We start from the raw sequence: 27851 nt of genomic DNA on the forward strand, positions 1-27851 counted from the left end.
GTAAATTAGCTGTTAATTAGCTGGTAATTACCTGAAACTCGCTGAACGTCGTTGAAGGAGGTGACGAGCTGACGAGTGAAGGGGGGGTTGGCAACGTCGGCCGCGCGGCACAGTTCAGGTCGGACGCTCGGTGGCGCTGCACGCGCTACGTAACTTTCTCGTTCCGAAGCACTTTTTCGACGCACGAAACCACAAAACGATGCACAAAACGATGAATAGATTAACACGGGAGTACAAGAAACGATGTTCGTCCTCTAGTGAACGACGTCGATACGTATTTGTGTACGAGATGTTCTATCCGCGGTCGAAAGTACGCGAAATTGCGGAGCGATTAGCAACACGTGCTCGCGCTCGAAGCTCCGCAATAAGACTGACCGTTTGAGATTTCGGCCCTTAGATGGACAGAGACGACCGCGTAAAAAAAGTGAGACAGCAATAGGTCCGCTCGTCAACTGAACGCTGTCCTTCGCGGAAACGCCGAGCTCGACGCCGAGTTAATCTGTTTATGTTTTGATTCTTCGGTCGGTCAACCCTCGTCGGTGGAATAAACGGCGTAAAAGACTCTCGAAACTGGTTCACAATCTCGGCTGCGACGAGCCAGACGGTGAGGTGCGGATCTCGTGCTCTCAAATACGCGAATCTATCCCGGTGGAATAAGGAACGCGACGACTCACCTTTATTTGACCGATCGCGAACGTCGGTAGATGAACACGGGCGGTGTCCTGCTCGGCACATCGTGGTTCAGTGTTCTCAAAGTGAGGCGAGACTTAAGTGCGCGATGATTAATTGCGAGAGAACACGCAGATACCTCGACATCTTCGTCCCGAGAGAACCGACGCTCTCCACGTGGCCGGATCTCGTTCGCCGCTTCGAGCAGATTCTCAGTATCATTCATCCCGCCGACGAGAAGTGACCGAAGGATCCAAAGGATGACCACTGGACACGTGCTATCTGAGAGGAGGAGGAGGCCCAGGATGGGTATCCTGCCCCAGCGGAGCAACCCAAGGGTAAGTAGCATTCATTTTCCCTCCGAATTAAATGCTCCAGATTTTTGCTAACATTTTTTAAAATATTTTATTTAATTAATTTAATATCTACAATATAATTTTGTCATTTATCTGTTACAGATCAAGAGGAACTCCGCTGCTGTGCAGTGTTCAAAGACACAAAGTGAGACAAAGTGCCGCACGCCGATATTAAATTATACGAACCGCAGCCGGTTCGTCGGTCGTTTCGGGAGTGCCGCCAGTTACCGGACGCTTTTTTTTGACGATTATTTTTTTACGGGAGTGCCGAAAAATAACGCGCGAAAGTGTTGAGTGATTTTCGCGATTGTAACTTCACCCGGTCGCGTTCGCGAGTTTCCAGTGCGCGGAAGGATGGCTCGTCACGTCCCATCTGAGAGGAGGAGCAGGCCTCGGATAGGCATCCTGCATCGGCGGAGCAACTTATAGGTAAATATAAATTTTTTCTTTTTTAGAAAATAAAAAAAAAAAAAATAAAATTGCTTTACCTTTACATTAATTTAAATAATAACTTGTCTACATTAATGTTTCATTTTATGTTACAGTCACCGGCAGAATTCGACAACTCCGCTGACGCTCATGCAGATCGGTGAGTCGCATGATTTTCTTTTTTTGTAGTTTATAATCGGGTCTCTTGAACCGATAACAAATCTCTCGATTATAATAACGCGCACGAGTTGAATCCTTTCAAAAAATAGCGCACGCGAAGGGTACGCATGGTTTGTCCTAATTTAATAAGAAATAGATAGAGAAAAAGAGACAGAGAGAGGAGAAAAAGAAAAGCAGATTGTGCGATTGTATATGATAGTTTTTATTTGACAATCGTTACAGGTAGAAATTATTTTTGTCCTAATCGAAATCATCGCAACCCGTTACAAGTTATCACATACATAGAAATACAATTTTAATCGCAGTATAGGTATCTAATTATATTGTAAGAAATATACACTATATTACAAAATAGTCGAATGCTCATCGGGAATACATTACGTCGGATGATAGCTCGACCAATTGTGTTATGTGCGCACGCACGAGTATGTGTGTGTGTGTGTAGGAATATACAGTTATTTCTTAATGACGTAAAATCAGTAGCCGTGTGAACAGAATATTCGACCTTTTATCCAATCTTAAAGACGGCTAAAGAAAGTGACTTGTTAAATTTGGTTACGGGAGGAGACTATAAAAATTCTCGTCCGTGTCACAGGATAGCCATTTAATCGCGCTCGTTTATTCTCTTACATTAAGGTCAACAGAGTTCAATTACCTTCGGCAATGCTACAGGTTTCAGCAGGATTCGAAACTCGATTGCTCTTACACTGATTTATAATACATAAGGCTGTGGCGGAGATGAAAGAGGGATATCAACAAATTGGAAATAAATTAGACACAAATTTGCCTTTGATGTCGCGGAATTTTTAAGTCAAATCACATTTTTAATGTAATTTATCGTAATCCCAACGTGGACGCGTGTAAAAAAAATTTAAATTAACGGTATAGCACCAAATATCAGATCGGTATTAATACAATGTTACAAAATAAATTAAAAAAAAAAAAAAAAAAAACTGTTAAACTAATTAACTAAAAACTTATTTCATTATTTTATTTTTTATTTCAATAAAAACTATTCAAAAACTGTTTACTATTCGGTTTCAATATAAGAACACGAATTCTGTGATAATATACAATTAAAATTTTTGGCATGTTTTTATAAATATAAATACTTAAATTGGAAGAAAATAGTGTAATAGTTTTAAGATAGATTTATAAGAAATAAATAAAATCTAACTTATTAAATGGAATATAACAATGCTTCTTTGTGCTTATTATCACAGAATTGTCAATTATTTAAATAATATACCGCAGCCGAACATGCAGTTTCATTGCGAGATCCTATATAGCGCTTCGAATAGCTGCGTTTAGCACAAGTGCCACATTTGCAATTGTTGTAAAATTTATGCATTCAACCAGTATATGCTCCCAATTTAAAAGTACACACTAATTATATTCACAAATTTTACAAGAGCTGCAAATGTATTCACCTTTGCTAAATGGAACCAATTTCTCACGATACATTGTAGATTGAGAAAAAACGTTTCGGTAGCGAAATTGTTTCGAAAAATACGAGTCGCAGAAAAAAAAAAAATAGCTGCAACTCGACGGTGAATATTATTTGTGTAAATTTTCCGTTTTCAGCTTGTATGTTTAAATTGTCGTATCGATGAAGGGTGAATTATTATCATTACCATTTACTTTAATATGCCGTTGACATACATTATGTCGTTTGTACAAGATAACTGTATATATTATATCATACTAGCATTATTTACAGCAAAAGAAGAGAGCAGCAAATACGATAGGAATTTTTGACAGATATGTATAGTCATTATCGCTAATAACGCAAACTCATGTGACGAAATTTGTAAATATGTTTCCAGAACTTCCACTTTCAAAAGCGTTTGTTATAAGTGTTCTTTTAATACAGCTCACATTTAATTCAACAATTTCATTATTTGAACCAAGAACTGAAACTTTTTTTAAATCACCTAAAGCCAGTAGCACATTTCCGCATAATTGTCCGTGACAAATGCACATACTTGTGAAAAAACTAGCGATAAACACGTATCGACTATTAATCTCATTTCCTTTCTTTAATTAATGCGACTAATCTCGGCAAAAAACTCATCAATATCAAAATATGCTACAATTACATTACAATGTTTGTATGTAAAAATGTGCAAAAATGATATTATTTAATTGTGAGTGCTAGTTAACGTCACATTAATACTAACGATCTAACAACAAAATCCTAAAAGACACATTACGATAACGTACGTACTATTTTACTTGGTTATTACAATAAACATTTCTTATTAGTGCAATATCGTATATTTTACGTGGATATCGCAGTCTCATATCATCTTTTACTAATCTATTCCAATATATATGCAATTTTGTCCCGATTTTTTGATCACGGAATTTTTTTACTACATAAAACATGTACAAGATTTTCTTGAAAATACCCGGAAAAAAACCAAAAATTTCTAAATAATTTACTTACATAACTTTCAACAATACTTAAAATAAAATAAAACATTGAATGTTTCACTGTGACAAAAATAATTATTAAACTTGAGTCTATCCATCAGTTCGCAAATTAATATATAACAATGTAAATACATTAAATTACATTTCAAAATAATTAAAATCAATATTTTTTAATGCAATTTTTAATTAAAAAAAAAAAAAAACAGTTAATATATAATTTAGTTAGGAACCATTTAACGTATACTGTTAAAGATAAAAATAATTTTCATAAAATGTTCTTTAAAAACCGTGTACGTAGTACATTTATATGTCAAAAAAAAAGTAGGAAGATTTCAGTCGTAAAATTAGATGGAAACCCTTTCAACATTTGTTTTATAAATTCGCGTGAGATATTTCAATATTGTTTTATCGTACACTGGTCCGAATAGAATCCTCATTTACACGGTTCTTTTTTTTTTTTCTTTTAAGATGTGCAATACGATTATGACTGCTTAAATCGTCGATGTCTCGATAATTATTATATTACTGAACAATCGTATACTACATACATAGGAGCGATCATCCTACATCTGTAGTTACAATAATGCCGAATTGATCAGCTCGTGAATATTAGCTGAATTTATTATCTCAAAATCTAAGATAAATTAATCTTTTACAAGAAGAGTGAGAATTAACATATACATATGTGTTTGTTTTTTATTGTAAGACTTGTCAACAAGATGCAACAATATCTTTGCAATAATCTAAAAATGTATATGTTTATTTAATGAAGTAACGATTATAATACCTCACAAGTCCATTTGACATATATGTATATATTATATATACATATATAAATAATGTTATTTTACAATCTAATTCCAACTTATGAGATAAAATAGGAGTATTATAAAGCGAATAAAAGATCGCGACTAGAATTTAAGTATTCGACTAGAATACTCACCTTGCAAAAATTTCTATAAAAGAAGATTCAAAAGTCGTTACAAGTAATCTCATATTATGCAAGTAATAATAATGCAATTGATCCTTAACAATAAATGCTGTTTGTAGGATACCTTTTTCAACTACCGTTTGCTACCATGATACTCTATTACTGAACGATATTAAAAGGCCGTTACATATTTTATCGCTTTGAAAGTAACCAGTGCCATACTTTGGAAGCGCTAGATATTCCATCTTCACTTTTAGTTTTGTTTTTTTTTTTCTTTGCTTCTTTAATCGCACGTATCTTTCTATATTCAAAATTTTTGGTCAAATATCGTAGTTAATAATATAAAAGTAAAGATAAAATAGTAAATATTACGTTTTTTTTTTTTAAATATCGCAGGAAGCAAATGGTATGAATCTCAAAAGTGAAACAATGTGACATCAAAAATATCGTAAAACTGAGATAATTGTAAAATTATGCATCATGTGGCGTGCGAAACTTTCACCTCTTAAAAACCACGATTCGTAGCACTTCCATGCAAAGGCAATAGGCACTTTAATATGAAAATGACGAATTATCCTGAAAGGTTAATCTATTTTTACGGTAGATACGCCGTGACCTACGACCAGTTGTTCTTTTGGAAAGTCCAAAATCACAGTGATGTGAAAGCCCATATTTGCGAAAGCTATCACGTACTCACATAGTGAAAACCAACTAAATGCTGCTCGAAATAATAAGAAATATATATTATTTCATTATGTTTATTTTATTATTTTAAGCTATAACGAGTATAACGCTTATAATTACGTTTCTTACCCAAGTCATGACACAGCAGTCGATGTTTCAAGAAGAAAATAATAAGACCGATTGTACTGACGAGGCTCGTCATAAAGAGCGCTTGTTTGTACTGAAGACTTTGTGCATTTGGAGTTATTAGACGACCCAGTCTCACAGCAGTCAGCATGTATGTGAGCGAACTAATCATGAACACTACGAAAATTTTTTCATGCACCGCTGAAAAAATATATTTTTTTTTTTTGCATTATTTACTAAATGTTTAGTTATGAATTAATTACAGACGAACAAAATACATGTTCACAAGTTACTTACAATAATTTTCTCTGTTAGAAATATACGTTACGCCACATAAAGCTGCTACCTCGGCAATATTTAACCAGTAGCATAGATTTAGGAGCCTGCTCCCCATAAATTTTAGAGGCACATTTTCAATGTTCTTAAGTATCTTGTAATAATACGAATGATAAACACTGGCGATAACCAGTCTAGGACCAATATGTAACGCTATGCTGATACGCCATAAATATCTCTGTGGAGATACTCCAGTGATGGCTGAGATCGATGGAAGAATATTGTAGACCTTTAACAAACCGACACAATTTACAAAGCATATCTTTCTTAGCGTATGATTAAATAATACGAATCTTTTGCTTACCCTACAATGAGTTTCGTGAATGTCGTCCTGTTGAAATATATACGCTGTGACAAAGCAGAACAACAGTGATACCAGTGGTAAACCAACTGTCGCCAGACACAGCTTTCGAAAAGACAGTGTATATATAGGTAGAATGAGGTATATGGAACTTTTGTTGGTTTCAACATTATTCAGTTCCATATTGGCAGCGCCACTTAACATTTTGGCGTTTGTGCGTAAAGCCAACAGACACAATAACTCAGAGAATAGATCTTAATCAGACAACTGTGCGATATAGATTCATGTTGCTCTCCAACTGTGTAGACTCCTTGGCATCATGTCCCACACCACAGCATCCCTGTAATAGTCAGAGAGAGAAAGAGATTACGGATTAAATCATTCGTTAATGTCCTTGAATCACTTGCTTGACGGCGAGTGAAGTACGCACTGAGGGGGGACAACACACTCGCTCCACGGGGGCACAGGCGTTGCAAAACCTCCCTTGATAATAGAGATAAGATACGCGCTCACCGCTACGCGCAAACTGCTCGATAAACGTGGCAAATTTATATCGAGCGAATTGAGAAAAATTACGTGTTTAAGGCGTGATCTCGACTTTAAAATATCTCCTCTCGGGTGCTCTCAGAATAAATTGAGACGACGTTTTGCGCGTGCATTATCGATATTGCATCTGAATTTAACGTCAATCGCATATCATTGTATACCGTAATACGGCATTGTATCGTCTCACCTGTGCGATTGATTTTGCGAATAACCTGTTCGCTTTATAAATAGGGAGCGAAAGGGTGAAACCGCAGTTGGTCCACCATGCTCCCTGCCTTGTCTGTCTCGTATGGGTACTCGCCCCGAACACCCCAAGCACCGCGTACCGCGGCGGGGCCCAGTGCTCCGATATAGGTGAGCGACTGCGGCGAGTCAAATGTCAACGTGCACCAGCGAATGCGCATTGCCGAAGCACTGCGGATCAAGCCACTGACGCCCTCCCATACAACTCGCTCACTCGTAGCGAGTCATCAGTCAGTTACCCTTCGAAACCTTGAGCTTGAATTCGACCGCGTGCGCGGTCAGCTCCTCTAGTTTTCCTCGACTTTCAGGAGAGATTGCCGACAACGTCGACGACGAATTCGCCTCGCCTTGCCTCTCCTCTCTTCTTCTCAGCAATCTATTCCACTTCACTTCACTTCCCGTCGAAATTAGTTGTATCGTCTGCTATGGGCGATCCAATCTCCCTTCCCCTTCGCCCTTTTATCCCACGCTCCGTTTTGAATCAACTACACTTATTTCGTACGGACGGAGAACGCCCGACAACTAGTGCGGTCAATTTAATTGAAAGAACAGACTCGTGTACGTCGTGCTTTTTTTTCCTTCCTCAAAATTGTGTTTCACGGGCAAAACTAAGTTTTCTTTTTTTCCTTTTTTTTAACGATATAATTACCAAGTAATCAATAATATTCGCCTAAAAACACACGGTCGGTCTCGCTGTATGTATGTATATACATATATTTAACGCGAGACACTACCGTGTTTTTTCAAATGCTATTTTGTTAAGTAAAATATTTTATAACACAGCATTTTGCACATTTATAGTAAAAATAATTACATTTATTATATTTATACAGCACAATTTTGCTATATATGTATTGATTTATTCCGCTGACTTTCTTCTTCCACTTCATATTCAATTTCAACTCTCGGTTGCGATTTCTTCTGCGTTCTTCCCTTTTTAACAACTTTTGGTTTCTTTGTCTTCTTACTGACAGTTGGCTTTATTAAATCCTAAAAAAAACGCAACCACCTCGTACCATCATTTATAATTTAACAGATTAATTTCAAAGTAAAAAATTCTTACCTCAATATCGCTAGCTTCAGATTCAAAGTCATCTGATAAATCGACGTCTTCTTTTCGTCCGGAGTCACTATCCTCATCCTGCATAATATATATCAAGTGCATTTACAAAGAAATATCCATGAAAAAAATTGTATAATAAATAATTATTTTATAACCCACCATCGAAAGTTCGTCGATATCATTTTCATCATCGTCAAAACTTTCATCGTCGCTATCAGCCTCAACATATTCCGGACCAGTTTGCTCAGTTTCTATCTCATCTGCTTCTAATTCCATCTCCACTTCTTTTTCAAGTTCTTTTTCCATCTCTTCTTCCTCTTCGCTTTCCGCTTCACTTTCTGCTTCAACTTCAACGGTCTTTACAGCTTTATCAAACGCTTGTTTAGGAAAATTATAAATACCCTCATACTGCAAATAACAAAACATATTTCAGAGAATATATTACACATTTATATTAATAAATATAGAGCTCTCCTTTACCATTCCCTTCTTAAGCCTTTCCACAAGTTGTTTTTCGATTGCATTTTCTAATTTTGCAGCAGTCAGAGCCTTTTCTTCCCTACGTCTTTCTCTTCTTTCAATTTTCCTTTGAAGTGGTACAATTTTTTTCTGACGTCTTAATCTAAATTTTCTCATACGAATAAGATATTGTGTAATTTTTAAAAATCTTTGTTTACATTTTGCTTTTATAAAACCAGGCCAATAAAGCAGATTTTCATTAATTTGATGTATAGCCTTTTCAAAGTTTCTAGATAATTTTACTTTCTCCCAACTGTTTTTAGGTGTATGTACTCTAAAAAAAAAAAAAAGATTAATTAACATTTAAATATCTATATGTGCAGACCAGTTATTAATATTATAAACAGAACTGTATAAGTAATGACTATTTTTTTTTTACAGTTCTGATTTCAAAAAATATCATAAATATTACAGTATATTAGTAATTAAAAATTATATACAGAGTAACCTATTTTAATTTATATAGTTAATTTCTTTAAAAACTAAAAGAGATATTAAAGAATATTTCAGACAAACATGTCACAATTTGGAAGGGGAAAGAAAATTTGAGACATGTCTGTCTGAAATATTTTTTTGTATTTCTTTTAGTCTTTTAAAAAATTAACTGTATGAATTAAATGGACTACCCATACATGTATAATCTACCTTTCTGCTGTTCTCATGTAGAGATAAATAATACCATTTTCCTCTCGAATTGTAGCATATTGACTATTTGCAAGAGGACAAGCAGCTCTACTGCATAAACCAGTGAGATTATACTCATGTCTGCAGAACCTTTGTGTCTTTGTACTGTTAAAAAAAAAAAATTACAATTACAATAGTAAAAAGATTTATCTTAGAATTCGTATCAATAGTACTTATTACTTAAATATCTACTTACTTTACTTTGAAAGAACAGAACGATTTATTGATAACACTCCACACAACCTGCAATAAAACAATAAAAATGACAATTAAAACATAGTCGAAATAAATATTGTATTCCGAGTTTTACTTACATCGTCGTGTTGCATTTTGATTTACTATAATTAAACGAAAAATAAATATTTCTACAAATATGAATGCACGCTATAACAAACACGTGTAAATAAATGTATGGCTTAAAGCATGTGCTGTTGAAGAAGGAAAACTATCTGTCTGTTTTTACCCACCTAACCAAATTTAATGCCGGCGCGTGTCGCTCGCGACGTAAATCGCGCTAGTGTGCATTCAGTATAACAGTTGCGAGCTATTTTACTTTTTCTTTCTGCGTTATTTATTATTAGTAATTCTACATTTTCCTATTTTAAACGTTAATTTATAATACAGTCCTTTAATTTAATATAAAAAGGTTAACCGGTGCCAGCCTCCTGCTGAAAATGTGTGGTCGAATTTGTTGGTGAATATTTCTATCATTATTTTATTATTAATTATTTTAATTGCCGCGTGACATTTTTAATTGACAAATAAGCCAATTGTTATAACTTTTTTCTGTTATTTGTTGTATACTTTCGACTTTTATCAATTTATTTTAACATTATGTGACTTTAATTTATGCTGACAAATAGAAAAAGCTTATTTTTTGATATCCATTTTATTTACAATTTATATATACATATTTTAGTACTTTGCAAAATATATTTTAGCTCATTAGATCCAGATACTTTGTGTTGTGCATGTGGATATAAAGATGCCAATGGTAAACAATGCAAACTGACATGGGCTAAAACTGAATTAAAATATAATCCATCATATAACATGTGTCCAAAAGACATTCTGCCTTGTATAGTATCTGGTTCACATTTTGAAGGAGAAGAGGCAGAAAGAATTCTTTGTGCTATGACATGGGGAATGATTCCACCTTGGTGTCAGGTAAATTGCAATGTAATTAGAATTATAGATTGGTAGATATAACATTTACTTTTTATCATTATATGCTTGTTTATTTTTATTATTTAAGAGATTAAAATTAATTTTCATAAAATGTATTACAGGGTTACTAAGATATCCCAAAAACTGTTTTGATTAACATAATTAATTTGATCTCTTTAACAGGAAGATTATAAAAAGTATTCAAGTAAGATATCCACTCATAACAGTCGTTTGGAAAACATAAAAACCTCAACAATGTATTCTCCATCACTGCAAAAGCAACAAAGATGTATTGTGGTTTGTGAAGGGTTTTTTGAATGGAAGCCTGGTACAGATAATAAATTTCCAAAGCAACCATACTACATATATGCCAATCAAGATAATGGTATAAAAGCAGACAATCCTACAACATGGAATAATGAATTTTTTGAGACAGATGGGTGGAAAGGTTTCAAAGTATTAAAACTAGCAGGAATATTTGGAGTACATAAAACTGCAGAGGTAGATAAGTCTCATCTTAATTTCATGAAAAGTATTTCAAATATTAATTATTAGGAATTGTTTCAGGGGAATGTTATACACAGTTGTACCATTATTACAAGAGAAAGTAACAAAGTGTTATCTTGGCTACATCATCGTATGCCAGTGTGTCTAACTAATGAAGAAGAATGTCAAGTAATTATTTATGTATAATAATTATATGTATATGTCATTTGTAAAAAAAATACAAATTTGTTATTAACATTTCACATATCTTTTAGGTGTGGCTAAGTAAAGATTTATCAACAGATGCTGCCATTAAAACATTAAATGATATGATATTAAAAGAAACTGTTTTAAACTGGCATCCAGTATCTACAATTGTCAATAATGGGCTCAACAAAACTGTTGATTGCAGAAAAAAAATAAAACCAAAGTAAGTAAAAATTTCTCAATCGGTTTATTGTGTTTTACAAGTCTGAATGTATATTTAAATTACATTAAAACAAACGAGGTGTTTAAAATTTTATGTAAGATACATATTATAAATCTGTATTATACATATATACATTGTACAGACAGATTGAACAAGCAACGTTTATGACTTCTTGGTTGCAAAAAGGATCAGCCACTTTAAATAAAAGAAAAAGCATAAATGATAAAACATCAAATAATGAAGAAGATGAGATTATCTCCAAAATTCAGAAAACAAATTGAAATTATAAGTAAGAATTTAATTCTTGATGTTTAAAATATATTCGCATATATAATATAATACGTACAATATTTTCCTTTATTAAAGATAAGAGGTGTACTGTATAGACAATATAATTTATGAGCTTTTGTATATAAATAATCATATTTTAGCTAAGTTTGTCTTTTTTTCGGTAACTCGTAGTGTGAGCAAACACATGCAGTTGAATGTAGGAACGAGAGCTAAACCAATCGCAAGCGTTCTGTCTTCTCTGCAAATGATGTGACTGGTTCCGCTCTCGATCCGTGTTGCGCAATTCCGCTGCATGTGTTTGCACCTTACGTATACATACTGAACTCTCTGTACTTTGCATTAGTGCAGTATATTCAACAGTAAAAAACAAACCTTTAGATGACAGGTTTGCTTGAACGTCAAAGATCGGTTGTTCCAACGTAAATTCTTGATTAATTTTTTCCTGTCAGGTAAAAACATGTCTGTCTTTTATTTTTTATTGTTACTAGATTGCCATAAATTAATTTTTTATTTTTAGTACAAAGTTGGAATTTTATTTAAAAACAAAAGAAAAACGATAAACGGAAGAAAATTCTTAGCTCCGACAAGGCAAATACTTATCAAGTGACTCAGAGTGTAATTTGTTGATAAAAATGAACGAACTAATAGCATCAATCATAATTTAAAAAAAAGGAAAAAGAAGGGAGCGTTAAGATAGCAGAAGCCGGCGTTCAGCTTTGCAAATTGTTGGATATCATCGAATGACAAACATGGCATCCATCACGATCGTCAGTTATCGTCTCGTACTTACGCTCGCGCTCGCATTTTCCTATGTTTCTGTTGTGAATTCCGAGGACAATTATTACGCGTCTGCGATAGTCGAGGTAATGTAACTGGTTTTATATTAAATCAATACGAGTAACATCATTATTAGGACGTATTACGTTCGATTTATTTCATACGGTTTTGTCCGCTACGCATTGTCGTTATCTTACATTATTTCTTTTTTCTAGAGCTGCAGTGGGTGCTCGCTCAATCGATTGCCGGACGTCAAAAAATTCATTTTCGAAGACGTGCCGCAATAGTATCCTTTATAATATAATTTTTCTTTTTTTTACATAGTTTCTCTCAAATTGTATTATTGATATTTTTTTTTTTTTTAATACACGATAAACTTTATTTCGTATTTAAAGATAAAAGTATTCTTTAAATTAGCAGGAGATAAAAATTGGCTAGGTTAATCAAGATAATATTAAATTCTTTTTTTTTCTTAATATATTCACAGTGATAATGTGAAATTCAAACATATCCCGGGTGCAATACCAGAACTGGTGTTATACAATGCACATGAAGAGGTTTGACAGTAAAAAAAATTAATAAAATTATATTTCATAATATTCTGTTATTAATTTTTGAAAATGTTGCAGGAGGTAGAGAGACTTGTGTTGTCCAAATTAACTCGAGAGGAATGTAACGAATTGCTAGTCTCTAAAGGTTTTACAAAGAAACCCAAAAATAATAAGGATGAGATGTAAATTTTCCGATTAGTATACGTTGTAAGAAACGATAGTCAAAATTAATCGCGAACATTTATTTAGTCTACATATAAAATATGTTGGTCATATTATATGATTAAATAATCAATTGTATTGTTTCTTGAAATTGTTATTTTTTATTAATAAGAGCTGCTGACATTGAAAGCAATCGCAATTTTCAATAAGCTTCTTATTTAATATTTATAAAACCTTTTATCTTACATTCTATTACTATATTTTCATATCTTAAAACTCCATGTCCAGTGTTTTATTTGATAGATTCTTAAAAAATGAAATTTGAATAATGACTATAAACATGAAGAGATGGAATCGTAGCAGAGCAAGATCAAACATTGTCAAAGAAAAGAATTGAGAATAAGAACTATTCTCATAAGAATATTTTTGTGAGAATTTATTTTTTCATTATATTTTAGTGTATATATAATATCGGTAATTCATCCGAGATTATTTAAATGCATACACATTATATTTAAACTCAAAATTATACACACACGCATGCACGCACGCACAGATTCATTTATTCATAGGTAGATATATTTACTATATACACTGTTCAAATTTGCTGTTTCTCACAAAACGGCGCAATTAATCTTGGCGGCAGACTAATATTTTTTCATCGCTGCATGTTTATTTAAGTCATATTTTTATATTTTAAATAAACTGAATATATTGCACGCATTTCTTCTATAAGTATAATATATTTATATGTAATTAATAATATATATATATATATATGTACATAAAAAAAGAGTGGTATTAAAATATCAATGATTCAAATAAGAGGAAAACCACTCTATTCAAAATATACAGATGCCTGTGAGAAATACGCTTTATATGTTAAAAACATTCAATATATCTTTTTCTTTCTCCTGTTTTAAAACAAAAATAAAAAGAGATCTTTTTTTTTCGTCATACATTTTCGAAATAAGCTTAAACAAATTTAATGTTTCTGTTTCTATTTTTCAAATAAACTTTGCGAAAGCCACGTGGAAATCAATATGTTGCGGTTATCATGAACCAACAAGATATAGGTAAGACAAAGTAGTACAAATTATTGGGTAGACTGGTATGTGATTTAGAAACAAGATTATGCTACCAGCAGCCAGCAGAGGAAGAATATCGCTACAAATAAAAATACTCTGTGTAAAGTGCGTTCTGCATCATGTTGTGGTGTGCCTCTAGGAGCTAAAAATAAACATTTTTTTTTAATAAATTATTCCGATTATACTCTATAATTTTGCAGATAATCTATTTTTTTTTTTTTTTTTTTTTTTTAAGTTATGATAAATATCACCTGCACTTGGTCGTGTTTCTCCAAAGTTAAAAGACGATGAAAAAAAGTTAAATGGATAAGTGCCAATGCCGAACGACATATAGGAACCATCGCCAAAACCAAACGAGGAAAAGCCGACATTGGCTTCTGGTTCTGATCTTTGACCAGCTGGACGTGGTGGCACGTTATTCCTAAACCGAAAATTATAAGATTTTTAATAAATCTTAGTAAAAAATTAATAATTTTCAATTTTTACCAAAAATAAAATCATACCTTGGATCTTCGTGTTTGGTAGCCCCACGTCCATATAATGGAACGACTTTATCTTTGCTTATAGCAGCCTTGCATACTGGACAAACCTGCCTGGTAGGTCTGGTCTCCAACCATTGATGCAGACATGGCCAACTACATTATTATTATTATTTGTATTATTCAAGTTATAAATACTTTTCTTTTTAAAATCTATTATTTTTACCAGATAAATACTTACCAAAATAGATGGCCACACATACTGACTACTGCATCTTTTGCGGTGTCCAAACAAATATTGCATTCAAACATTTTCTCATCTTTTTCTTTTTCCTCAGTGGAGCCTGCAGATCCTGAGGATTTAGATGAACCTGGTTGTTCTTTTGTCCTGTTCATCCTTTAAACATCCATATGTTCATAAGATTTTGCAAATACATTTTACATTTTAAGACAAGTGAAATAATGTCACATTATTAAAGTACTTTATAATTATCCAGCACAAATATAAAAATTTGTATTGCTTCTGCTTAAAATATTATATAAAAATCGGAGTAATAAAAAATTTTTATTTAGTATTACGATAAACATTCCGAAAATAAATTCCGATGTTATTACATAATAAAATTTAGTAACAATTTTTAATGCGCAAAAAAATATTTCCGCCGAATAACTGTTTCATTCTTTCTAGGTTATCCGATATCGAATAAATTTAACTTCAATATTTCTCAAATTAATCATTAAATATTGAATAATAAATCCATGTAGAATCTCCCTTGCTCGTCTCAATTAATGAGATTAATAAAATTCTCATCTCTTTCGCCGTTCCGTCATTTTCTGTCCCGCAGCTTTACCACGTCATTCTGTTTGTAGGCTTCTCGCACAGATCGCTATATTTACGCGCGCGTGATGCTTCTATCGGCACAACTTCCGAATTTCGTTTTCGCTTTTCAGTATATTATTTTATTACGTATTTTCTCGTTTCCTAATCAGCAAACTAACTCGAAAATGACGAACTACTCCGCCCTTTTTCTCGTTCTTATAACTTCGCTGTACCTCATGACAACGTTATGTTTTTCATTATACACACGCATGCACACACGCTCACATATACCAACACGTATACATACTTTTCAATCCACCTACGATTTACCCATTAATTAATTTAATCAGTTTATTCTATTTTATCTGTTTCTTTCCTCTCTCTCTCTCTCTCTCCGTTTGCTACTCTTTCCAACAGGTGTTTTAATTTGTCAAGTCTCTATCCGCAATAACAATCTTCTTCCCTCCTCCTTCACTCGTAAATATTACGTCATTCCATTTGTTACTTTATATACAGCTTTAACTTGATCGTCTGAGCTTTGATTTGCAGCAAATTAATAGTTTTCTTGGAGCTTCTTCTGAACCTTGAAACTCGAGTTTCGTATTTTAGCGATTTGATACTGCTGTCGTAAAAAAAAAGAAAAAAAAACAAAAGAAAAAATTAACAAAAAAGAAAAAAAAAGAAAACATTTCCTTTCCTCTCCCCCTCTATCTATCTGCGAATATATTCACACACGCATACACATAGCTATATAAATATGTATATATAATCTACGTCATTCTTATCAGCCATTCCTACATTTACACATCATCCGATTCTTGATTTGTTCGATGCAGCATAACCTTTCCGAATTTCGAGCTATTCTGTTTTATCTCCGCACTTGTATCTCTAATAACTTGAAATATATTTTATCGGCTGCATACATGCACTTGTATCCTCCTGGCTTCATCGCAATCACGCGTAAAATAACGAGATGAATAAAAATCGCGCGTCACTCACTTTTTGCCAGGAGATCGGGCTCGGCCCTTACAAGTAACGAAGTCGCGTCGAATCTCCTTTACGGCAAAGCAACGGCGCGCGGAATTGCAAATAGAACGAAATAAGGAAAAACTTGAGTTTCTTGTTTGCTACCGACTGACAACTGCTGGACAGCCGATCGGACTAAAGTCAACGCGCGCTACGTACGTATATACATGCATGCATACAAGGTGGTGAGGGTGAGGTAACAAAATGAAACACAGAAGGGTGTATCGAGGAGAGACAGGCGAGGTAGATAAGAGGTATGGTTGCACAATCGCCAGTGGCAGCACTGGCGTTTTTGCCCGCGAAAAATCGATTGACAGGACAAATCTTTTTATTCGCGTAAAAATAGAGAATCGACAATTAGCGATAATTAAAAATTAAATATTTGACCGTATATTATTACAACTGTACACTGAAAAGCAGATATGGCGTTTGCTGCGGCGACGGCAGCTAGAGAACGCAACTTTTAGCGTCGTGTTTCACATGTGCCTCATGTATTATATACCGCGCCGGCCGGATTGCCGATGACCGATTTTCTCCCCGTTCTCTTATCCCTTGCCTCTGCCGCTTAGAATTACGTACGCTAGCCGCTGTCGCCACAGAAAATGCCATATCTGCTTTTCGATGTACATACATGAAATGACAGTGTTCAAAATGTAAATATAAATTATACCTTTTAATTATTTATCGTTATTTACAAGCATCGTGATAAATTATAATAGCACTATATGTATTCTTACATCTCATATTTATATATGTATATATCTTACGTTTTTAATAGATTTTAATTTAAAAAATAGATAATTTTATATGGAAAAAGGCTTATGCGTCGAATGAATCCATCAAGAGATTGCCATCTTTGTCTTTTATACGTTTTCTTCCATTAGAATAACGTGTTTCCTGAGTACCATCTTCGTAAACTAATTTTATAGTGCCATCCGGATATTCTCGTCTCTGAAATATTCAATTTTTACTTATACAAATATACAAATATTTACTTGTGTCGACTGTGTCTATTAAAAGGAAAGCGTACAATTTATTTAAAGTTTAAAGCATGAAACAAGATGTTAGATTAGAATAACAAGATTACCTTGTATGCTTTGGTATGAATTTCTTTCTGACCATTCGGTAAAGTCAAAATTTTGTCGCCGTTGTTAAAAGTTTGCGCTATCGTCCCGTCTGGAAACAACACTTCAATAGTACCATCAGGCATACGCTTTTCCACTTGACCGCTATATATACATACATATAAATATATTTTCATTAATTATAATTTGCGAATTATTTAAAAAATAAAAGAAAGCAACCAATTAAAACAAATATAAAAAATAAAATGATAAAAAAATTAACGTACTCGGGAAATTCCAAAATTTCCAAGCCATCAGGAGTAGTTGTATGCCACGTTTTAGTTGCAGCATAAAAATATTTTATTTTCTTGTTCTTATCGATTTCACGAACATCGCCATTATAATAAATCATCTTTGTAACTTCTTGATCGGGAAAGATTTTTTTGACATTATTGTTTGGATACCAGTATTCTATGTGTCCATCAGCAAACTGAATCTGTTCTACAGCGTTCGTATTCGTCTTACTACTCTGTCTCTGAAGAGAGGAGTGATCCAACGTCGAATTTGAATTCCTTTTAGGTGACAATATTCGATCTTCTCTTTTCTTTTCTTCCATATCGTCCTCATCTGAATTTTCATTTACTTTGCGAGGTCTACTAGTAAAATATTTTGCATTATTTTCAGCGTAAGCTGTACGTGCATAATCTTTATTTGTGGCACTGGAATAAGATCTATCGTTACTTTTCGTATTTAATCTCTGTACTTGCGTAACTACCGGTTGAGGATCATTTAACAAGTCTTGCTTTGTGTAAAACTGATCTTCCATGAAATCGGTTGTCGCATCTTTTAATAAATCTTCATATAAAAATCGTTTTTTTTCTAAAATATTTTCTTCTAAAAGTTTTTGATTACTTTTAGGCAGTTGAGATTCAATTTCAACTTGCTTATATTTTATTTTGTCAGATTCATTATCCTCCATTTGTTTAAAATCATTATTCACATTAGTTAATTTCGTCAACTTGTCATTTTCTTCCTCGTTCTCGTCGTCATTATTATGGATGGAATTATTTGTTGAAGTATCTAATAAATCTTGACTCATCTTTGGAAGAGAGTCTTTGGATGGGGCTACAACGATGCGTTTGTTAATTTGATTGATAGCCTTGGTAATTACTTGCCCATTGGTTTTCTTAAGATTTTTTATATTCGTTCTTTTAATATTCTGTAAATTTACAATTTCTTGTTTTAACTTTGAATTTTCTACTCGTAAAACACGAAGCTCGCTTTTGTACCTTGATTCAGTGGCATTCCATCTGCTTTCTTTAATATTTAACTCGTCTTTTAATTGTTCCAATTGCTCACGTAAATTTTGGGCTGTTTGTCTTTCTATTTTACTTTGTCGTGCTTTTTCCTGAGCATCGCGAATTCTATTCTCCATAGTTATTTTCTCGCGTGCTATTCTCTTTTTCTCTTCTTCTAATTGGTTTTGCACTCTTTTCTTATTCTCTTCAAAATTTTTTTCTTTCTCTGAATATTGCTTGCATAAAATTGCTTCCTCTTCTTGTAATTTTCTACGCTGAAGAAGCAAGGCTGAGCTTTCCTTTCGAAATATGTCTATTTCTTTTTCAAGTTGTAATAAGCGGTTTTTTAAAAGCTCTGTTTCAAAAGTACTAATTTGATTCGCATGTTCTTCAGATGAATATAGATTGTCATCCTCTGTTAAATTAGAATATACTTTCGCTATTTTTTCTGTTATTTTTTCTGATTTGTTTCTTAATACATAATCTTTCCTTTCGTGTGCAGTTAGTTTTTGAGCGTCCGACAACGATGACGACGACGACGACAAAGGTGAGGACAAAACAAATCGCTCTTCATCAGAAGTTTGAACAATTTCTTCAATTATCGGTTCACAATTGTTATCATAACATGTATCCTCATCAGGAGATTCATCTCTATATCGTAAAATATTTTCTTCTGGCATATGAGCAGTTTTCATTACACAATTATATAAATCATTCTCATTACATTCCTCAATTGTTTTTTTACCAGTTATAATTTTGAAAGAGGAATTACGTATTTTTTCCTCACACTCAAGTGGTAGCTTCTTCTTAATGTCAGATGATTCCGACGAACAATCATCCCAATTCTGTTGTTTAATATAATCTTTCAAAGAAGGATTGCTCTCTGTATCAGACATATCCATTAAATCTATGGTTCTATATTCATTACATTCTGCGAATTTAACATGATGACTGGTCTCACTGTCATGTGACAAATTAGAATCATTTTCCAGAGAAGTATCTCCCTTTTCATCACTATTCAATGATACTGCTGCACTAGATATATCATGATTTTTCGGATAACTTGTGTATGCCTCATCAATTTGCAATATTTGATTAGTAGATAAATAACTTTTTTCTTCTACATTTTTAATTGAAGTGTTCCAGTAGGAATCAGCAGTAGTAGTATTGGTGTAAGAACATTTATAAGGTTCAGTCTGACACTGTACATTTAGTTTTAAATTTTCAATATGTGGGGCTTGTTTAATTTTTACACCTGACTCTTTTCCAATTACATTACTTGCTTGATCATTAATTTGCTGATCCTTTATTGCAGTATCATTCTCTTTTCTAATATGATTTAATTTAGTCTTTATTTTGAATGGTGTAGATTGTTGTAAAAATGCAAGTACTGTGCTTGATGTTGAACAGAAACTAGAATTTTCAGCTTTTTCTTCCAAAAGTTCAAATATTCTCATCTCCTCCAATTCTTTCTCTGCTTTTGAATCACAATCTGATATATTTATTTCTAATGGATATCCTGACTGATTAGAAGTAACTTGTGTAATTTGATTAGAAGTAGCACTAGATTTACCAACAATCTTCTTTTTTGGTAATGGGACAGTTTTCAAATTTAACTGTTGCTTTTCATTTACAGCAGAAACATCCCGAGTTTTTGGAATTATAGGTGTATGTATGGCAGATTTCTTGCTTTTATTATTTTTATTACTATGTCGGGTGTTAGAACATAAAGGTTTATTATATCTTGCAGTTACTACTGAATGATGTAAGTTTGTAGACATGTTATACCTCAATAGTCCTTGGCCCTTCTTTAAAAATGGTCTTTTTTGCTTTACCTTTGCATTAGTCTGTGCATTTGACATAACTTCTGGTTCTGTTTGCAATTTCTCTTCTAATAACATTTGAAAATTTTTTTTTGGTGATGGAAGAGGAATATCATCAATTGAAGCATTTCTATTTGAAATATCATTCATTGATAGTGGCTTTATCCCTTCAATTAATGAATCATTTACTTCTTGTGTCAATATATCAGACCTATAATTTTTAAAAGAATTTTTACTTTCTTCAACAATTGTAGAAGCACAATCTGAATCATCACTTTCCTCTTTGTCACAGTCATTAAATGACAGATTAACATTAGTTGGTATTCTTTTATCAATTATTTCTAATACATTATCTGAATTTTTTGCACAGCAATCAAGTGCCAAATCTTTATCACACATTATTTCTTTTATACCTGTCTCACTTATAATATCTGTATTCTTTGCATCTTTAATAACATCAAAGTCATGCACTGATAAACCAAGTGCTTTGTAAATACAATCCTGCTCATAGCTTAAAATCTCCCTTTGTATTTGCTGTTGTTTTAATAGTTTTTCCTGTTGTTGTATCTGCCATTGTTTTAATTTCTGTAAGCGATCAGCTATAGAAGCTTCCACATCCATATTATTTATAAAATCTGCAATAATTAAAATTAGTAATTTTTTATAAAATTATAAATGTATAAAAGATTTTATTCTACAACATACTTGATTAATAATTATTTTTTACTTCTTATTGTTGTATCAATGTGTTCGAGACTCTTACCAAGTCTTTCAATTTCACGATAATAATGTGATACGAATAATGTGTAAACAAGTTAAAACCAGCACAAAACGTAAAAGTAAGAATTGATGCGTTCAGCGAACAACCGCTCAGTGAACTCTTAAATTTGATTGGAATATTCTTTAAGATCTGAAAATCTCCACGAATTAGATGCAAGAGCTCACTGAGCCTTGATGCACCCATGTTCACCAATTTTCGCCATCTTGGTTGATCATTTCCGTGACTGTAATCCAGAGAGCCCAACTCGGAATCGCGCCTTCCACGCGTACAGATACAGAGGCTCGTCCGTGTGAAGCCAGCGCTGGCTTCACACGGACGAGCCTTTGTATCTGTGCGTGAAAGCCGCGATTCCAATTTCAGCTCTCTGCTGTAAATTTTATTTCTCTTGCTCTTTTGGCTTTACGCTTCACCTCCGCAACACTACGCTCCCTGCTGATATTCCTACCTCCATGGCTTACGTTCATTTATAAAAAATTAAATTTAGTTAAACTAAATTAAATTTGTATAAATACATACTCATAAAATGTATGTAAGTACGTATGTATGCACATATATATTATTTTAAAAAAACTATTTAAAACAATATTAAAATTTGTCCAGTAATATGAACACATTAAATTTATTTAAATAAATTCGTAACTTACACGAATATAGTTTGAAAAATATTAATAATAATTTTTTAATTTTTTATTTATCATTTAAATCTTTTTTTAATATCTTTAATATATTCGTTTTTCTCTGTAGTAATATGTTTAAGGATACATTGAAAGAAATTAAGTTGAGGCTTAAATAAAACTAACAACTTAGTAAAAATAGTATAAATGGAACTTTATTATAATCAGTATCTTATGTGTATATTTTATATAAAATATTTTTTTGCATACAAGTAAAAAGATAAAATAAATATCGAAAAGCTGAATATCAAAAAAAAAATTTTGTTATTTAACAAATAGATGTGTAAAGAATTAATTATCTTAAATTAATTAAACACAATGTTAAGCATTTTTGCAAAATTACCAATGCAATATGATGTCAAGTAATATTATGTTAATATATTCTATTTAAAAATATACTATCTACAATTGATTGTAATTAAACATTTAGCGCGTTACTTTATATACTAAAATATATGTTCAAAAAATGTCAAAAAGTTACATTTATATATTTCACATTATTAATGTCACTGTGACATATTATTATTCATTTAAACAAAACCGAGATAATTTTTTTTAATGTGTTATGTTTCAAGTAAAACAAAACACTGTTTTTTATTTTTGTAATATTTTCTAAGAATTGAAATGATCGTGTTATGAGCATTTTGCAAGTATTCTATTAAATTATAAATTACGTAATAATTCCGATGAAAAAGTGTACTTGATAATTCATTTTATCATCTTTTAATCGTTAATTATACGTCTATATTTTCTATTAGGAGGAAAAACTTCTTCCTCTTCTTCCTTGTCAGGTGCGAGAAAAGGATCATCATATGCATAATTTGGTGCCCATTTCAATAACAATTTCTCAAAAAATTCTTCTAAATTTCTTGCTTCTTGGTAAACTTGTGAATCCACCTAAAGAAAAAAAAAAACACACAAACAAAAACTGAGTGATGCGAATAAAAGTATACAAAAGTACGATAATAAAAAGAAAAGAAAAAATTTTGGCTTACAGGATTGTAAGTAAAAGCGTTTTTAAACATGAGTCTGATATCAGCCATGACTTGTCTCAAATCAGTGTAATGATCTATATGATCAGGTTTTAATTTATCCCTGATTATATCTAACGCAATTGGCTTCTTAATAATACGATGATAGTCAGTAATCTACAAATAATAATTAAATTATTTTAATTCGTCAATTAAAAACCGGTATTGCTGTGCAAAACGTTGTACCGTTTGTTATAATTTACCTCACTCGATACGACTTCCCGAAAAGGTAGGCTTTGCTCATATTGACAATAAAGTTCCAAAACAATTCTTTGTGCAATTCGCAATTCCTTAGTGCTCATGCCACCTGGCCTTTTTTCACTGCTCGATACGTCATCTGAGCAATCGAGTACATTTGTACATAGCATACATTGCCAAGTTTCACTTTCGCTAAAAGAAATATCAATTAAATTAATAGAAAATTAACGAGTAAATAAAGTAAAAATACGACGTGAATGAAAAGCTTACTCTGGAAATGATTTTAAGCTGGGTATATGACAGTAAAGATGGAAGACTTTTGGACATTTGTCACAGCATAATACCGCGTCTCCTCCGTCCATACAAACAGCACACCAGTCTTCGTTTGGATCATCTTTCATTACGATAGAAGTAGTTGTACTTTTTGAATTATCTGCTGAAAAAGAAGTATAAATCGATATAAAAAGTCTGAGTCAAATTTTAATCATATGCATTATGCAAAGCAATAAATTCAAAATATAATTGACATTTTAAATTAAGAAAATACAATAATGTCAAATTCAACTAACCCGTTGCATTCTCAGTCATTGAATTTATATCTTCGTCGGTGGAACTATCAACTTGTGCTGAATCTATTTGATTTCTTTGAGCTTCTGGTATCACTAAAATTCCATTACTATCTAATTTTGCAATAGTGAGCATTAAATCGTTTAAAGATTTTTGACAAAATTTATCTAAACTTTTTTCGGTGTCGTCCGATTTGCCAGGAGTAGTGACAGGACTAGGTGTTTTAGGTATAGACGAGCTAACGGCATGTAACAATGAAACGGTTGCTGAATTTTGCAACTGTGGTGGATTATCACACGAACTGGTGGTTACATTAGTGGTAAGTTTCTGATTATTGTTGATCTGTTGATTTCTTAAAGTAATTTTGTATGTATCATTGGTAGGAACTGGAGTATAGGTGGGGATATGTTGCTGTCGAGGTAAATTATAAGGAAGGCCAGGATTTGCTTGTTGCGGTATATGCCAACGATGTATAGAATAATTTCCAATGTGTTGCGTTGACGGGGACGTTAAATTGCATTGTTGCAAACGCGACGTTACAGGTACAGCAGATGTAGTTGCCGTTTGATATGTATGAGGTGGTGGTGCTTGAACTCTCTGAGGATTACCATTCGAAGAATATCTATATCCAGGGGGAAATCGATATGGTATGTGATTAGATCCTCGAAATGATGGATAAGGAGGCGGCGGAACAGAATTATGCGCAAGAAGACCGCGTAAACTTGTATTCTGTCCGAGTTGGTCCAAGGTTTGAGCTTGTTGATGTGGATGCGTAGACGATGTTACTTGCTGTTGATGGCAGGATCCCAACGGACGTTGTTGATGCATTAAAGTAGATTGTTGTAATCTATTATTGCTATAGTTGACAGAATACGGCACTCGTGGCTGATGCGCTTGTGGTGACGATCGAGGTGACATATTATGCGGCGCGATATATTGTTGCATATAATTTTGTGATTGTTGCGCGTGTTGTTGAGGTTGTTGCTGCTGTTGTTGGGGAAGATGCAGAGTTGTTTGTTGCTGGTAAGAATTCTGTTGCGTATTAGTAGATTGCTGTGTTACCACTACAGGTAATGGTAATACTTGCTGAATGACAACAGGAACAGCACTGTCAGTGTGAGTATTTATTGCGGTTTGCTTCTGTTCAGTTTGTGATTCATTATAAGTCACCGTACTATTATTACCAGCTATAGGCGACATGGACGGATAAACTCTACCATCGACAACTATTGCCCCGATCGATGATACCACTGCAAGTACAATATAATCACATTAAATTTTTTATTGATTATATCAGTTATCAAATAAAAATATAATTAATATTGTTACCTTTTATTAAATCTGGTACTTTTTCCAGAGACAAATGTATCCTGACAGGTATCTCAGGATTTGGAATATCAGCTCGTCTACTTTTTATTCTTTGTAAATGGCTTGTAACAGATCTAAAAATATATTATCGTATATAGGTATTTGTATGTATACGTGTACATATATATGTAAATTATACATATCTACAATTTTAGTATACTTTTTACTATATAATAATTCCATGTCCGAGCCTTTCTTTAAAGCATGAGTGCCAAAAAGTATACAATGATCTGTAAGTCTAGACAGTTGATCTAAAGCAACTTTTTTCTCATTTAATGTATTCTGCTTTTGATCACAGACTTCATTTAATCTCATTACCAACTGTTTTCCTCTTGTATTAATAGCATTTGTTAATCTGACACAGAAAAAGATAAAATATTAAATTCTATATGTATAATAAAATCATATTTCTTAGCATAGATATACATATACTTACTGTACTACCATTTGTGTTATATCTTGAACTAAACTTTTTTTCTTTTCCAATATTAGAATTTGTCTATCTTCTATAACTTTCATTGCACTTTTCAATAATACTCGTTTGTAACTAAAAATTATTTGTATTTAAATTTTTTTAATTTATAATCTTCCAATATTCTATTAATTGCAATTTACAGATCCTACCTTACTTCTTTAAGCAAAATCGTCATGGAAGTACGAGTTTCAGCTGCAATTTCATGAATAAATTTATATTTATGATCACGGTGTTCACTAAGTTGGCAGTCTCTACATGTCAGTCTATCACATGTTTGACAAAATAAAGATAGCTGTTCATGAGAATGCACTGTGCAAAACAAATACCCAGGTGTTTTCTTATTTCCTCTTTTAACATTGTCTCTATCATTTGCTATTTCATCCTTGGGTTTAATTATATGATCCTTGGTAATCTTTAATCTTTGATGAGCCTTAAAATTTGCATTCAATTTAATTAATTAATATTTTACTCAGATATTTGCTTAAGAATTCATTAATTTGACAAGTATATCATAAATATGTATATGTATATATATGTATGTTGCTTATTAATGTATAATTTATAATTACCATAACACAACTCTGACATATAAATTCCTCACACTCCATGCACCAACTAGTAGCAACAATATTATCATGACAGCTAGTGCATTTCTTTTCTTCCTCAGGTTCTTTAGTTTCTTCTTCCACTCCTCCTATGTCACTTTCTTCTTCCAACAGTTTTGAGAGAAATCTATTTTCAATTAAATTTTCCATTTGGCTTGTCACATTGCAAACATGACATGTGATGACATTACTCTCTACTACAAAAAAGTGATGTTACTACAGATATTAAATATATTTAATAAATTATTACAATAAAGTAGAAGATATTTGATTAATTAAAAGTTAAATTTGAGGACTGTACTGGCATATTTTGAGTGCATGTTAACTTTATTTAAAACTTTAAGATGACACTAAAAGTAGAAAAAGGAAAGCATACACATGTTACATACGCAGTACATCAACATCGACTGACGTGTTGTGATCGCTGATCTTATTGTTAACGCATCCTGTACAAGCAGCATGTAAGCACTCGAGAAGCTTAGGGTTATCTCCCATAGTAAACACCTTGCTGCAAAAGACACATTTTGACAAAAATGCACGGATCTCGCTTTCCTGACTTTCGGTAGTGCACTCGATACGTTGGTCATTGCATTCCTCATCGTTGCAAATTGCATCTTGTACTTGGGACTGCTGTGTGTCCTGCTTGGAACAATTTTGCTCTATGGGTTCCTCCTTCACTGCTCCAGACATTACGGGTAACGTTGACGTCCCCGCCACTAATTCGTTACTTTGGCCCTCCATGATTAAATAAAAACTCGACGACGCAGTCGTACCGTTGTTTTTAAAGTAGTATACTAGTTTGCGTTATAATTTGTGGCGACAAAACTCGCTCAAATAATACAGCGGGTGCAGCGCCATGGCAGCCATTTTAGTAAGTGCATATTAGTGCACACACACACGCGGGCAACAATCACGTCATGCACACATTTGCGCGGGATAAAACGCTCGTAGCGCACCTGTCGACAGAGTTTCCGGAGTATTAATGTCGATATTACTTATAAATATTTATAAATAACGAGATTAAAATTAATTACACATGTACGCGTGACGTGTAATGAACTTACATATTTAATATACAACGTTCGATATTTTGTGCAAGATTCAAGTAAAACATACATGCATATATATATATATATATATATATATATATATGTATGTATACTTCTGCATGTGATTTTGACACGCTT

The 27851-nt window shown here is 32.8% G+C and overlaps 6 protein-coding genes and 1 long non-coding RNA gene across 19 annotated transcripts; 2 read left to right on the plus strand and 5 right to left on the minus strand.

The window, feature by feature from the left end:
* Window positions 1–278: 278 nt before the first annotated feature.
* LOC139106941 (uncharacterized) lies at window positions 279–1725 on the plus strand. Its single transcript, XR_011546440.1, has 3 exons — window positions 279–1007; window positions 1128–1454; window positions 1571–1725. It is a non-coding gene; the product is annotated as an uncharacterized lncRNA (long non-coding RNA).
* Window positions 1726–1812: 87 nt separating this feature from the next.
* On the minus strand, window positions 1813–7941 carry LOC139106932 (post-GPI attachment to proteins factor 2-like). Its single transcript, XM_070664031.1, has 5 exons — window positions 7182–7941; window positions 6452–6788; window positions 6109–6376; window positions 5815–6012; window positions 1813–5719 (listed from the first exon to the last, which is right to left on the minus strand). Exons 2-5 carry the CDS (start codon window positions 6650–6652, stop codon window positions 5586–5588), a joined length of 801 nt encoding a protein of 266 aa, XP_070520132.1. The 5' UTR covers window positions 6653–6788; window positions 7182–7941; the 3' UTR covers window positions 1813–5585.
* Window positions 7942–8031: 90 nt separating this feature from the next.
* On the minus strand, window positions 8032–9940 carry Rbm13 (RNA-binding motif protein 13). Its single transcript, XM_070664024.1, has 7 exons — window positions 9818–9940; window positions 9700–9746; window positions 9465–9608; window positions 8781–9093; window positions 8460–8708; window positions 8301–8378; window positions 8032–8227 (listed from the first exon to the last, which is right to left on the minus strand). Exons 1-7 carry the CDS (start codon window positions 9830–9832, stop codon window positions 8081–8083), a joined length of 993 nt encoding a protein of 330 aa, XP_070520125.1. The 5' UTR covers window positions 9833–9940; the 3' UTR covers window positions 8032–8080.
* A 93-nt stretch (window positions 9941–10033) lies between these two features.
* On the plus strand, window positions 10034–12940 carry LOC139106929 (abasic site processing protein HMCES-like). 3 transcript variants are annotated; one of them, XM_070664026.1, is made up of 8 exons: window positions 10034–10197; window positions 10445–10670; window positions 10854–11171; window positions 11226–11345; window positions 11432–11586; window positions 11729–12326; window positions 12395–12740; window positions 12870–12940. In XM_070664026.1, exons 1-6 carry the CDS (start codon window positions 10178–10180, stop codon window positions 11865–11867), a joined length of 978 nt encoding a protein of 325 aa, XP_070520127.1. In that variant the 5' UTR covers window positions 10034–10177; the 3' UTR covers window positions 11868–12326; window positions 12395–12740; window positions 12870–12940. The 3 variants fall into 3 exon arrangements, with proteins under 3 accessions (XP_070520127.1, XP_070520128.1, XP_070520129.1); XM_070664027.1 differs by having other exon boundaries at window positions 11729–11875; XM_070664028.1 differs by having other exon boundaries at window positions 11238–11345.
* Window positions 12941–13500: 560 nt separating this feature from the next.
* LOC139106935 (E3 ubiquitin-protein ligase RNF185) lies at window positions 13501–16992 on the minus strand. Of its 7 annotated transcripts, none has more exons than XM_070664040.1 (5): window positions 16940–16992; window positions 15176–15331; window positions 14959–15090; window positions 14707–14876; window positions 13501–14597 (listed from the first exon to the last, which is right to left on the minus strand). In XM_070664040.1, exons 1-5 carry the CDS (start codon window positions 16951–16953, stop codon window positions 14500–14502), a joined length of 570 nt encoding a protein of 189 aa, XP_070520141.1. In that variant the 5' UTR covers window positions 16954–16992; the 3' UTR covers window positions 13501–14499. The 7 variants fall into 7 exon arrangements, with proteins under 7 accessions (XP_070520141.1, XP_070520140.1, XP_070520145.1 ...); XM_070664039.1 differs by lacking the exon at window positions 16940–16992 and adding an exon at window positions 16678–16920; XM_070664044.1 differs by lacking the exon at window positions 16940–16992 and adding an exon at window positions 16754–16918.
* A 442-nt stretch (window positions 16993–17434) lies between these two features.
* On the minus strand, window positions 17435–21888 carry Sas-4 (spindle assembly abnormal 4). The gene is made up of 4 exons (XM_070663987.1): window positions 21671–21888; window positions 18132–21600; window positions 17868–18009; window positions 17435–17731 (listed from the first exon to the last, which is right to left on the minus strand). Exons 2-4 carry the CDS (start codon window positions 21584–21586, stop codon window positions 17600–17602), a joined length of 3729 nt encoding a protein of 1242 aa, XP_070520088.1. The 5' UTR covers window positions 21587–21600; window positions 21671–21888; the 3' UTR covers window positions 17435–17599.
* Window positions 21889–22926: 1038 nt separating this feature from the next.
* On the minus strand, window positions 22927–27557 carry LOC139106910 (E3 ubiquitin-protein ligase TRIM33). 5 transcript variants are annotated; one of them, XM_070663991.1, is made up of 11 exons: window positions 27054–27557; window positions 26629–26858; window positions 26209–26489; window positions 26021–26131; window positions 25745–25939; window positions 25546–25658; window positions 24219–25466; window positions 23920–24085; window positions 23655–23841; window positions 23416–23568; window positions 22927–23317 (listed from the first exon to the last, which is right to left on the minus strand). In XM_070663991.1, exons 1-11 carry the CDS (start codon window positions 27403–27405, stop codon window positions 23144–23146), a joined length of 3210 nt encoding a protein of 1069 aa, XP_070520092.1. In that variant the 5' UTR covers window positions 27406–27557; the 3' UTR covers window positions 22927–23143. The 5 variants fall into 5 exon arrangements, with proteins under 5 accessions (XP_070520092.1, XP_070520090.1, XP_070520089.1 ...); XM_070663989.1 differs by having other exon boundaries at window positions 23920–24082; window positions 26629–26861; XM_070663988.1 differs by having other exon boundaries at window positions 26629–26861.
* Between the last annotated feature and the right edge of the window lie 294 nt (window positions 27558–27851).

The sequence above is a fragment of the Cardiocondyla obscurior genome, linkage group LG12 (genome assembly GCF_019399895.1).
Source record: "Cardiocondyla obscurior isolate alpha-2009 linkage group LG12, Cobs3.1, whole genome shotgun sequence".
In the NCBI taxonomy this organism is placed as follows: Eukaryota; Metazoa; Arthropoda; class Insecta; order Hymenoptera; family Formicidae; genus Cardiocondyla; species Cardiocondyla obscurior.